Raw genomic sequence first — 11408 nt, 5'->3', positions numbered from 1 at the left:
ACCCTTGACCGACCCGGGCCACGCCCCCCGTCCACGCACACCCCCAAAAGTCACCGTTTTGACCCCCTCGGCATTCACCATTTAATATGCCCCACGCAATCCTGTTTCCTGGGACTGCTCACCCTTGCCCTCCCAACTCAGCACCCCACGATCTCGAGGCATATAACAAGAGGACCCTCCCGTCCCATCTCGTCTTGACTCGCACACCATCATAGCAACAGCATCACGCAACAACATCATCGTCGTCGACTTCGTCTTCGCTCTTCACCAACACTCTCGACTATCAGCAGGCAACCACCAGCATCCAGCTTGGCCTCGACCTCTCTATCAACACACACACAACACATCACTACCAACTCTAGCATACTACAGCAATCATGTGGGGGTGGGGATCATACGGCTCTCTGAGCTCCTCGTGTAGCTCGACCGACTCCAGCAGCTCTCTCGACATCTCTTCGCCCATGGACATCGCGCCACGATCGTCGTCTTCAAGGCGTGGCCCCGACCCGGAGTGCGCCTACCCATCCTGGCCGCGGCGGTCATCGCTCGGCGAGGGCGAGTCCGAGGAGCGCGCGACGTCTTACATTACCGACGACGAGCTCTTCATGGACGTCTTCGACAGCGACGACTGCAGCGACTCCAGCAGCGGCGCCGCTTCCCCGGTACACTCTCCCGTGGGCGCCCCTCCGGCCCTGACCGAGGCCGAGTTCCTCCAGCTCCAGCGCGAACAGCTCGCCTACCAGCGCGAGATGCGCCGCATTCTCGTCGCCGAGAAGGAGATGCGCCGCCGCCAGGCGGAGCAGGACCAGCAGCAACGCCGGCGTCCCGGTCTCAAGCGTCGCACTTCCTCCGGCAAGAAGGTGCCCAAGGTCAAGGTGGCGGCTATGACTACCATCACCGAGGCTGAGTGAGCAGAGCGTTGCACCCGAGTGGCCCTATCCTGGCTATCTCAGTCATCATCATACGCACTCCTTCACATGCCGAGCCCCAGTGTGGGCAAACCAGATATGATACGCCCTGGCTTATCGGTAAGTCAAACCTGCATTTTCTCTCTTTTTCCCTTTCGCATGTGCGACCGATAAAGTCGGCAGTGCATTACCCGATGTTTGCCGAGCACGGGCCAATTAGGGAAGGTCGACTAACACATGTCCACAGAAACGCAACACATTCATCAGCAATCATTCCAGCCTGGTCGTTGAGTCATCGGCTCGGCTATTTCGTCATTCCATTTCTCCATCAACAAACCGTTGAGGGAGTGGGCATCGGATTGCCTGTTTTTTCCGGGGGCACATGTTTTCCCCGGACGACCGCGATCCTATTCTGCCTGTCTCGGACCTTGGTTCGGACGCGGCCTTCGCCCCGGAAACCCTCAAAAATCCGGGTTTCGGGTGGCCCTTGCAACACCAAGTGTTTCTTCATTGTTCCTCGATATTCCTGTCGCTTGGCCGGTCAGAGTGCTCGGACGCGCACCGACCGAGAGCCAGCTTGATGGGGAAAAGGGATCAATGAAGGCACTAGAATGCAAGGGTTACAAGTCGGCCCGCGCACCGGCCCTTTCATCCGAACGCACACACCCCTCAAAAACCAGACCTCGACAACCAAAAACTCATTCACCGCCCTTCCACATTCCGAGGGAACGTGCAGCCGCGGCGATTTGCCGGTCGCACACTACTCCCGCCAATTGGGGAATACCCCGGGGTCGATCGGTGTCCCCGGCGGCGGACCGACAGCGAACTAAATCCTTCCCCACGCCTGGCTTGCCTGCCCGTTTGGGGAAGTCGATTTCGATCGCGCCCTCATATTTTTTTCCCTTTTGGGACATCTTTTGCTTCGTCCTTCATCACTTGTTATCTTTTCTTTTAATGGTTAATAACAACAACAAGCGGTGGATACACCGGCCCAGCGGGATCGGGCTTTACTTTCTCCTAATTCTCTTAATTATTTTTTTATTATCTTGTTTTATTTTTTTTCCTTTATCACTGCAATGTCTTTTTAAGCCAAGCGATATCATCTGAGCATTTTCGGGAACTGGGAGCGGGGTTTGCAATAACATATCATGGCGGTCAACAAAAGAGTCTGGGGTTCATGGGGAGGGGGTTTACAGCATTTGGATTTCATTCAGTGCACACTGAAGTACAACAGCAGCGCATCGGGCATTCGGAGTTTTTGTCTTTTTTTTGGCTTTTTGCAATTTTTTTTTAGACATTTTGGATACCCCTACCTTTTTTGTACCGCGTGGTTATTGATACCCCAAGAAATTTTGTATTTGGTTTGAGTGGTGGTGCTCAGGGCTTGGAACCCGAGGGTTAGATAGCATATTAGATAGTCAACATTGATGGTTCCCATCATCGAATCTTTCTGTTCCCTCGCCTATTTCAAGTGACATGCATCCACCCATCGATTACCCGCATCCCCCGGATTTACTTTGTGCCCTGCCTCGAGGGCAATCCGACAGAAAAGCCCCGAAAATAACCGTGTTAACAACGGAACTTTTTACGTGACGTTACGTTAGCACGCACCGTTGCGCACCTTATTATTTTTGTTCTTCCTTCCAGGTTTGCTTTGCAACGGCTGTTGGCCGCCGGCCCGCGGCCCGCGGTCCGCTTCCTTCGGAGTTGACAGGTTTGGCGGTCAGCATCCAAGTCCAAGTTTATCCGCGCCTGGGCTGGCTGGGCTGGCTGCGTCCGGTTTGTGAGTTCGGCACTGCCGAGTTTATTTTGAAAACGCGATTCATTCATCATTCATCCGTGCGCTCCGAGCCAAGGTTAGGCAGGGCTAGTCCATCTGTCCGTCCGTTCGTGGCGCTTGGTGCGGTTGTGCAGAGGAAGAAGACAAGTCTCCAGATTTACGCTTTGCTCCCCTCCGAAGTCGCTTAGGCACCTTAAGTTGGCACCGCCAAAATGCGCACCTATCGCGGGTAAGGAAGGTATGCTCGATTTGAAATCGTCAACGGCGGTGACAGACAGATACCGATGTCGAGTCATTTCCGGACAGACAGACAAACAGGCGTACATGCAGGGTCCCCAAATAACCCAACCCACCCAGCCAGCTCAACTTAACGCACTTCAACCCAACCTCATGTATGTACTATGGCATGTACATGTACTCTGGGTAGGAAAGTCTGCAATCGCTTCGATATCGGCTATCAAAGGCCCGAATGCCCGACCCCCCGATACCTCCCCGATTACCCCTCCGATTACACACACCACACGGTCGCTCGATAGGCTGATAAGCAACCCGTGCAGTGCGGCGAAGCTCGGAGGTGGAAGAGGTGCGAGGTTCGAGGTGCGAAAGGTGAGATAAGGTAAGCGGGGGACTTGGAGGGGTAATAGCTCGGACAGAGAGAGAGAGAGGGGGAGGCCAGGCTCCGATTTACGGGATGGTATCATTTTTGCATGTTGTTGAGCAGCAGAGCACACGTTTGGGGTTTGTGGTTGTTGTCACGTCACGTCATTCATGTCACGTCTACGAAGTACTGAGGTATGCCTGCTGGCCGTGCTGGCCATGCTAGCCAAACGATGTTGCACGCACGCACACGAACGTGAGAGCGGGGAGGGAGGGGAGCGTTCAGTGAGATCTTTACATAGTACTTACGACAATAGCCGGGTGGGAACGGAGCGTATTTCGACCTGTGCCATTTGGAAGTGAATTACCGCGATACGCGCCCAAAACATCGGCGTAATACGCGACTCCGATGTGATACGATACAATCCGATCCCGATGCCATGCGCTGCACAGCGCGGGATAAGGTTGGGTAGAGACGGGAGCGGGTAGGGTATTATCGTCCACTCGGGTTGCAGGTGAAATGCACATGGGGTCGGGTCGGGTCGGTAGGTAGAGTTGATGCGATGCGATGCGGCTCCGATACGCTGCCCGGGAAGCGAGGCGATCGATTTCTTCACCTTTTATTTTTTTGGGTTGACCCGTGATACGAGCTGGGTATTCTCACTCTTTGCGTTATGTAGCTGGCATGTGTGGTGTTCGCGGCGCCGGTGTTAGTGCCGCTGCTGGTGGTGTTGATGCAGCATACAATGCATACAAGACACCCGAAACGGAGCCGACCGGTTAGACATACAGATGTCACGATTTGTGTCAACGGTGCAGACTATGCAGCCAGCCTATGCGTGCAAGTTCTCCAGTCTTGCCCTTAGCTTGTTTCGTTCTCTTTTTTTTTACGACAAAGTCCCGTTTAGCGTGCAGAAAGTCGGTGATCATGCCGCGATCAGAGTGATATCGCACACCCGGTGCGTTTCGGGACGGTGAGCCACTGCAGTAGCTCAAGTTTTGGCCCGCAGTGGTCCGGGAGGGGAAAGATAAAAAGTTTACGCGAAAAATGGCAGGGTTTGATCCGGTCGGGGTCGGGAGGTTTTGATTTGAGGTTTTGAGGTTTTGGAGGTGAGTGAGGGAGGGGGTAAGAGGAAAGTTTGGAACTTTGGAAGCTGAGTGAGCCGTTTCAAGCATCGACGCTAGCCGGGGCGGGCCGGTCAAGGTCCGAGCTGCATCGCGAGATAAGATCATGATGGGAAGCTTACCTACTTTCCGGAGATGCAGTGGTTCAAGAGATAATCTACGGTCCTTGGTGGCGTCTGGCTTACAATGCGCCGGACTCCGACGGGCCTGTCTGCGCGCCCTCCGCTCCGTTCTTTGGTCAAAGCTAGCCGGGGAGGAAGTTTGGTCGCTGGTCGGAGGGTTCTTTCGAACAACAGGGTGCCTAAGGATGGGGCTTATACATCGCATTTCGGCCTTAGTCGGGGTGAGACGATCTCGTTTCTTATTTTCGCTTTACGAGTGGTCGGGGCCTACACAGTAAGTCTTGCCACGATGCGTATCGAAGTGGGTGTTTACATGTGAGACGGAGGAAAACGGAGGAGTTATTCATAGAATGCACGGTTCAAAGGTGACTCCGGAGGGTTGATTCCGAATACTCAGACGCAGGTTTTGTGTCCCCTTTGACTGGATTACACAGAGATTCGGACCGCCGACTCTTCCGGACTGACACCGGGGCGAGTACCCGCCCCGAGACAGCTGTGTCGGGAATAGTATCCCCTTGTTCTGCTTTGCATTCCTTAGTTTCTCTTGGTTGACAAGACAAAATGTGAGAACGCTTGGAGATGTAAGAAGCATCGGATGGGCAAACACGAGAAGAGAGTTGACGAGACCCGTGGATGTCACGGAATCTCCCTTGTTTGCATCGATATCCCGACTCTCTAACGGCTCAATAAGCTCACACCCTTGGCCCTATCACAATATCTCTGCGCACCAACCGCTCGATCGAAGCCCATACCCGCAAGGAGATTACCTTGACGGTCAAAGGACGAGCAAGCAACATCCGAAAATCCCATATCATCTTGTCAAATCGTCCACATCCGACACAGTTGACTCGGAAAGCTTGAGTCTATCCGACAACTCGGATCGTCAAGATGTGGTCTCAGAACGCCATCGTTCCACGATAACCCGGCCCGTCGACGCCGAGTTAAAACGGAGACAGCGAGTCGACGGGTGTTTGTGGCGCTGAGTAGCTAGATCTTGTTTGCGGGATCTTGCAGCTTTGAGATGGTGGCGTTTACTGCGACAGCTGAGATGGTACCACAGGAATCGTGGGGTTCAGTTAGAGAGTGAGGAGGCTGAGGCCGTTTCCGAGGGCTCTAGTGGCCGTGGATATGATAGTACTACTCCCCAACGCCACTGTTTCGTCAACCGGTGGCACTGTCGGGAGTGTTCTCATGAATGCCTGGGGTAGATACCCCATATGGTGAGAAACGTAGGACTTGTTCGTCCCCTGACTACCGCTTTGTTATACAACGCGGCTACGGGGTAATTAGTACCATAGTGCCCGCCAGCTATCTAGCCACATGCGCCAGTATCGTTGTCTTCATCTCATCAGATGCTTGCTGAGCCGTCGTCCGTCCCTCCGGCGCTCCTTCGTTCCTTGCAACAAGGTCAGGGAGCATCCAAGGCTGGTTAAAAGTAGATACTTGAAAAGTGTTTGAGGGTCAGGACATTCTCAATTCGACTTGATATAGTGTACCTTTCACTTAGACCATGGAGATAATAGTTTTGCTCTCTCATCCACGCACTGATGGTTGTTTGACGTCACCAGCACCCACACGGTAATAATACCAAGTAGCTAGTTGTCGTTCCCTTTGCAACCTCTCGGCCCTCTCTCGTCGTGCTTTGTAAGGCTTTACACCGCGGCTTGGTGCAAACCCGCAGCTGAGATCGAGCATTCTCTTGAAATAAGGCCGGATATCATACGGATTGAGAGTTGGCCGTTCGCTGACCGCCGGGGGGTTTGTGGACAGTTAGGGGTTTGAGTCTCTGTAGCGCCTCAAACCCCAAACTGTCCAAGAACCCTTCACGGATCAATAGCCCCACCCTGTAGCAACCTCACAGCAGTTGTAGACTCGGCCAAGGAAAGCCTTTAGTCGTTCGGTTCCGCGCTTTCATCACGCGCGTGCTGATGCTCTCGGTAGTGTAGTCCTTAATGGGTCAGGTAGGTGGGTAGGGATGCTTGGATAACACCGATCGGGTCACATGAGAAATACACATTCTGGTCGGGAGCCTCTTCACGTCTATTATAGTGTCCATTCTCCTGACAAGCACCGCACTGACTCCCCGGGTTCATCTCGATCCAGCATCATGACTTGCTGATACAAGATGCCCGGCAACCGCGATGTGGCAAGTCTGTCCATGACATTTGAGTAACAAGCTGGTATAGAGGTCATCGACTCATCGTCTATGTTCTCTCGAGCCGGCTTGGCCAATTCGAAAAGAGTCTGATCCCATGTTGGCAGCATGCCATAGCGGGCGGACACCGGGGCCCGTGGTTACTGTAAGATGCGAGCACGTTGCGACTGGCATAGCCCTGATCTCGAAACGCCCTTTTCCCAGGGACGATTGTTTACTCTAGCCGACGCCGTGTCTGGGATAAACGGGCGGCTTAACGGTCACATGGAGCCCACGGCGGAGGTTTATCTATATACTGTGACTGAATGCACCTTGATACCCCCAATTACTCACTGGGATTGCCCATTCTACAAAGCTAAATGTTGATCTTGCTCGACGTGAAAAAAACGATGATTCGGATTTCATATCAGCTTGCTATCTAGCGAGAAAGATCCTACAGCACCTAGTTGATTTTGTCCTTCTCTGAACCTAGATCGATACTGCCCAAGCCTCTCATACACCCCCGTCTTGAATCAGTGGAAGGTTGGCACAACTTGACGACCTGTATACATGTTTGTCCCTCGTGATATGACACTAGCCTCGTCATGAATGGTCGCAAAAGCCGGTTTGAGGGTCACGAGGTACCTATGGGCCTGATGTCTCTCGTTCGCTACTATATCCCCAGCTGTGCTGAACGATCTAGTTCAGCTAGGAAGAAGATATGGAGGAAACGGGCGTTGAATCATGGTCTTTCCAGCGCCCGATTTTAAGAAGAGCCGCTCAGCGTGGATATTGTGGCCTGTGCAGATTCATCCGGAAAGAACGTGAAAGGTGTAGAGGTACTGGCGGGAACTTGGAGCATAACAGCATCGGCCTCTTTGTCTGTACATCGCCCGCGCTCCGTCATTGTTTGATGCCAACCATGGGCAGCTGTATAAACGACACACCTACCACAGCTATATCTTCCAGGTAATAAATGACGAAACCGGAACTCTTGCAGCCTGTTCTTTCCCGGGGATTCTTCAGTTCCATGGGAATGATATCCTCAGGCAGCTGTCAAGCAAGCCCCCAGCCCTTTTCTCCAAACTCACCGTACCTTCCCTCCCCGCCGAGGATATAAGTCCCCTTCCCACTGCTCCTGTCACCATCTCCTCCTAATTCGCCAAACAGCGGTGTTTGGCGCAGTGGTATTGGGAGGAGCGCTGGCCCCGCCAATTCCGTCGTAAATCGAAATGGCTCTGGGTTCGATCCCCAAGTCAGCGAAGAAAAACACCGGTTTTTCGTAACTCCAACGCCTATCCCTCCGGATGGGGATAGGCCTTGGCTGTGAGCTTTTTGTTTTTCTCCTCTTTAAATAAGGAGGGACTTTCTCTTGAGTGAGGGACTAGTACTAGATGTTTTTGTTTTGTGACTGCGATGTGGTGGTGTATTATGATTTCCTGTGTGTAGCTGACCCTAAGATTCATTTGTCTGTAATCACTGCACAGCGATGTAAAAGTTAATGTACGATAGAGATAACTACCTAGGCACCTATGTTCTCTGTGTTTGCCTACCACATTTTACCACGATAGTCCTCAGCTGTCCTACTTCTGGTTAATCATGCCATAGCTGTGTTCAACTATCCTGTGATTATCTACACCTCCGAACCTCAACCAGAGTGACTCAGGACGAGGATTTACCCGTCATACTAGACTCTGAGAAGTTCAACACGGCCGGTTGACAGTTCTCCTTCCGGTGGCGATGCGTAGCACACAGAGGTTTGCGATATATGCCGGTTTATGCTCTTCGGGACGTGATCGGGCAGTGGAATACAGCAATCGACCCAGCTGTGAGGTATGCTTTGCTTCCATCCCTTACCCTACGGCGCAAGAATGACACCGATTCGAGTTCTGTAACTGCCTCCGATATACCCTCACTGTCCCTTTCAACGTCCTAATTTGTTTCAATGTCTGCTACATCCCAACGCAATAGCACGAACGACTAGAACAAGTCATCCCCCAGCGTCCCTTCGCCATAGTCACATCTCCCTCTCTCACGTCTCTCGCAATGACAAATCTCTACGCAACCTAAACTCTCCCCAAGAACGAAATTCAAGTCGTCAACCTCAAACGCAACCCTCAAACGTCTCTCAGCCTAAACAACGCCTGGAACTTTCCTCCGCCTTAGCCTTGTCAAAATGTCTCAGCCAATCCCCTCCTCAACACCCATTCGCCAACACACGATTTTCTAATTCGGGCCCAGCCGACATTAGCTTTCTTCATCCTTCACAGCCTGATCGCCATCTCCGAAATTTCCCTTTCTCGGCTTTTTTTTCCCGCTTCTTTTCTCATGATGATATCCCGAGATCTTTTCCTTCGTTCTGGGAGTGTCATCACAGTTGAGGACAGTCACGCCCCCCCAAAGCGATGAACACGACGTTACGAAATCGAGGGCAGGTGATGATCTCCGCGCCGTTTACTGTGAAATCACACACAAGCTAGCCTAGCCTGGCACAAGAAGACAACAGCCGGGCGAGCTCCCTTTCCCAAAAGGAATCTTTCCACCTCCAGTGAAATGGGAATAGATGATGACGCCGGACCAGATCGGTATTCCTCCCGTCCGGAAGAACCCCACTGCCCGTACAGTACGGAATAGCCGAGACAGTGGGTAGAGTTAACCAACTGACGGACTGACTGACTGACGGCCGACTGACTGACGAACCTCCTACCCTAACCATCTGACCGAATGCCCAACGAACCCAACTTAGACTAACCCTCTCCCCTGGGATCTACCAGCGGCGCAGGTGAAGTGAAGAAGAACTCGGCCTTTTTTTCTCCCTTTGCCATTTTGCCGAGGGGCGCGATGTGAGTGTGATGAGAAGAAGTGAAAGGTGACCGTGTGATGTCCACGTGTAAAAGAGCCCGAGACTATACATCCCAGCTTGTAAGCACTCTTCTCGGCACGTCCGAACCGAAGATCTACCACAGTATCTTTATTTTTCATTCTTTTCGAAAGCTACCTACATTAAGCTCAGCTACGTGTAGTTCGTAAACTTTGTGTGTGTTTCATCTTTCCAGCACCTCCCCAACTCCCCCCTGGTTGCATTTCAGCTGTGGTGCTATTTTTCGCCTCATGTTTGATACAGGGCATGTGTGCGTCGCCACAGAGGTGGCGATGTGGCACAGTCAGTCAGGACATGGGGTCAAGGTGGATGTAATTCATTCACTCGGTCAGGCAGGTCGTCGGTTTCGGTCGATCGGTCGACCGCTCGGCATGCCGGCCTGAAGGATGGAGAGATGGCATCACCCTTGAAAGAGATAGACAGTTGAGGCAGTTCAACGGTTCATACTGTGTAAGTGACGAGATGGGGCTAGTGAGATTTCGGAGCAGACATGGGACATGGGGCTTCCTCTCGATGAAGGTGCCGGCCGGCTTGCGGGCCAATAGACCCCATGTCGTGAGTGGCGTGTGATGAGATGGGGTATGCGGCCCGATCCAGGCCGGAACACTTCAGCTCATCAACCACGAGTTCGAGTCGAGTACTTTGTAGGAGAACGTGATTGTTCTGCGATGAGGGGGGCGGCCGGAGCTGGGAACAGGGTATGAGGAGGATGTTCAAAATGGTCGCCGAGTTGCCTGATTGAGGGTGGGTGTGCTTTGATGTGACCGTTGTTGACGGTCCCGGGATCATCCTTTCTTTGAATGGTTTCTCTTAGCTATTCATGATGAGATGGGCTTTTTGCTCGGTTGTCGCGGGTTGTTGTTGGTGGCCGTTACGAGATGCTCTGGGGTTGAGTTACAGGGATCTCAAAAGGATTGTTTGATGCCGTCGTCCGCTAAATCCGCATCTCCGCGCGTGCGCAAACCTCGCTTTGCCTACACTATTCAAACCACTTCTCCGGAATCTTTGATACCGGCCCGGGCGGGGTTCTGACCGGCTTGTTAGAAGCCGACGAGGTTTAACTTGCATCTTCCCCCCGCCCGGGTCACCAACCGATTCTTTTTCAGAGACGACGTCGAAAAGATCGACAACGGACCGGCAGCAACGGCCGTATAAGATGGGGCTGAAAGACTTCCATACGCACGGTGCCCCGCCACCTTGCGACCCCGCGGGGCGAGATATCGTCGCGCGATGGATGAGCAGGGAGCACAGGCAAGGAATCAGGAAAGCGGGATATGGGCCGCCGACACTGACGAGAAAGACAAGGAGGAGGAGACACGCCCCTCCATTCCATTGAAAAATAAGATGAGGACCCCACGAGCTAAGCTTGATCAATCGCGGCAGACGTGATCGGGGTCTTGTGGTGGCATGTCATTTGGCTTGGCATCCATGTTCAAGCCCCGGTTCTGAAGATGTGATGGCACACAAGGGAAGAGGAGCTAGCTTGAAAAGATGAGAGTGAGCCAATTGACGGCTTGATTCCCCCAGGCATGCATCAATCACCCTTGTAGCGGGATCGGAAAATCCTCCGTTCTGCTTTCTTGGTCGATGAGAAAAGCCGTTGTCATTATCAAAAATCCCGAACCTGATGAGTCGGAGTGATTCAAGTCTTGTTGAGGCCCGTCGGGTACGCCCGGATGCCGCCAACGAGGACCGAGGACGGAACGGAAAGGCAAGTTACCTGGAGCAGGTTTGAGAGAAAGCAAACCGCATGTCTGTAACTGCAAATGCGCTGCGCTGCGATGCACTGCACATGCGCGATCTGCCATCATCGTCACGCCTCTGAGGTCAGTTTGTGCTCGTGGTCCCGAGCAGCTGAGAC

The 11408-nt window shown here is 52.9% G+C and overlaps 1 protein-coding gene across 1 annotated transcript; it reads left to right on the top strand.

Moving 5' to 3' along the window:
- Window positions 1–377: 377 nt before the first annotated feature.
- C8A04DRAFT_37841 (uncharacterized protein) lies at window positions 378–911 on the top strand (the record flags this gene model as incomplete). The annotated part of the gene is made up of 1 exon (XM_062784020.1): window positions 378–911. One exon carries the CDS (start codon window positions 378–380, stop codon window positions 909–911), a length of 534 nt encoding a protein of 177 aa, XP_062636336.1.
- Window positions 912–11408: the final 10497 nt, after the last annotated feature.

This window comes from Dichotomopilus funicola (genome assembly GCF_033296635.1).
Source record: "Dichotomopilus funicola strain CBS 141.50 unplaced genomic scaffold C8A04scaffold_38, whole genome shotgun sequence".
NCBI lineage: Eukaryota > Fungi > Ascomycota > Sordariomycetes > Sordariales > Chaetomiaceae > Dichotomopilus > Dichotomopilus funicola.
The sequence above is the reverse complement of the archived record's forward strand: the minus strand, read 5'-3'. Positions and strand labels throughout refer to the sequence as shown.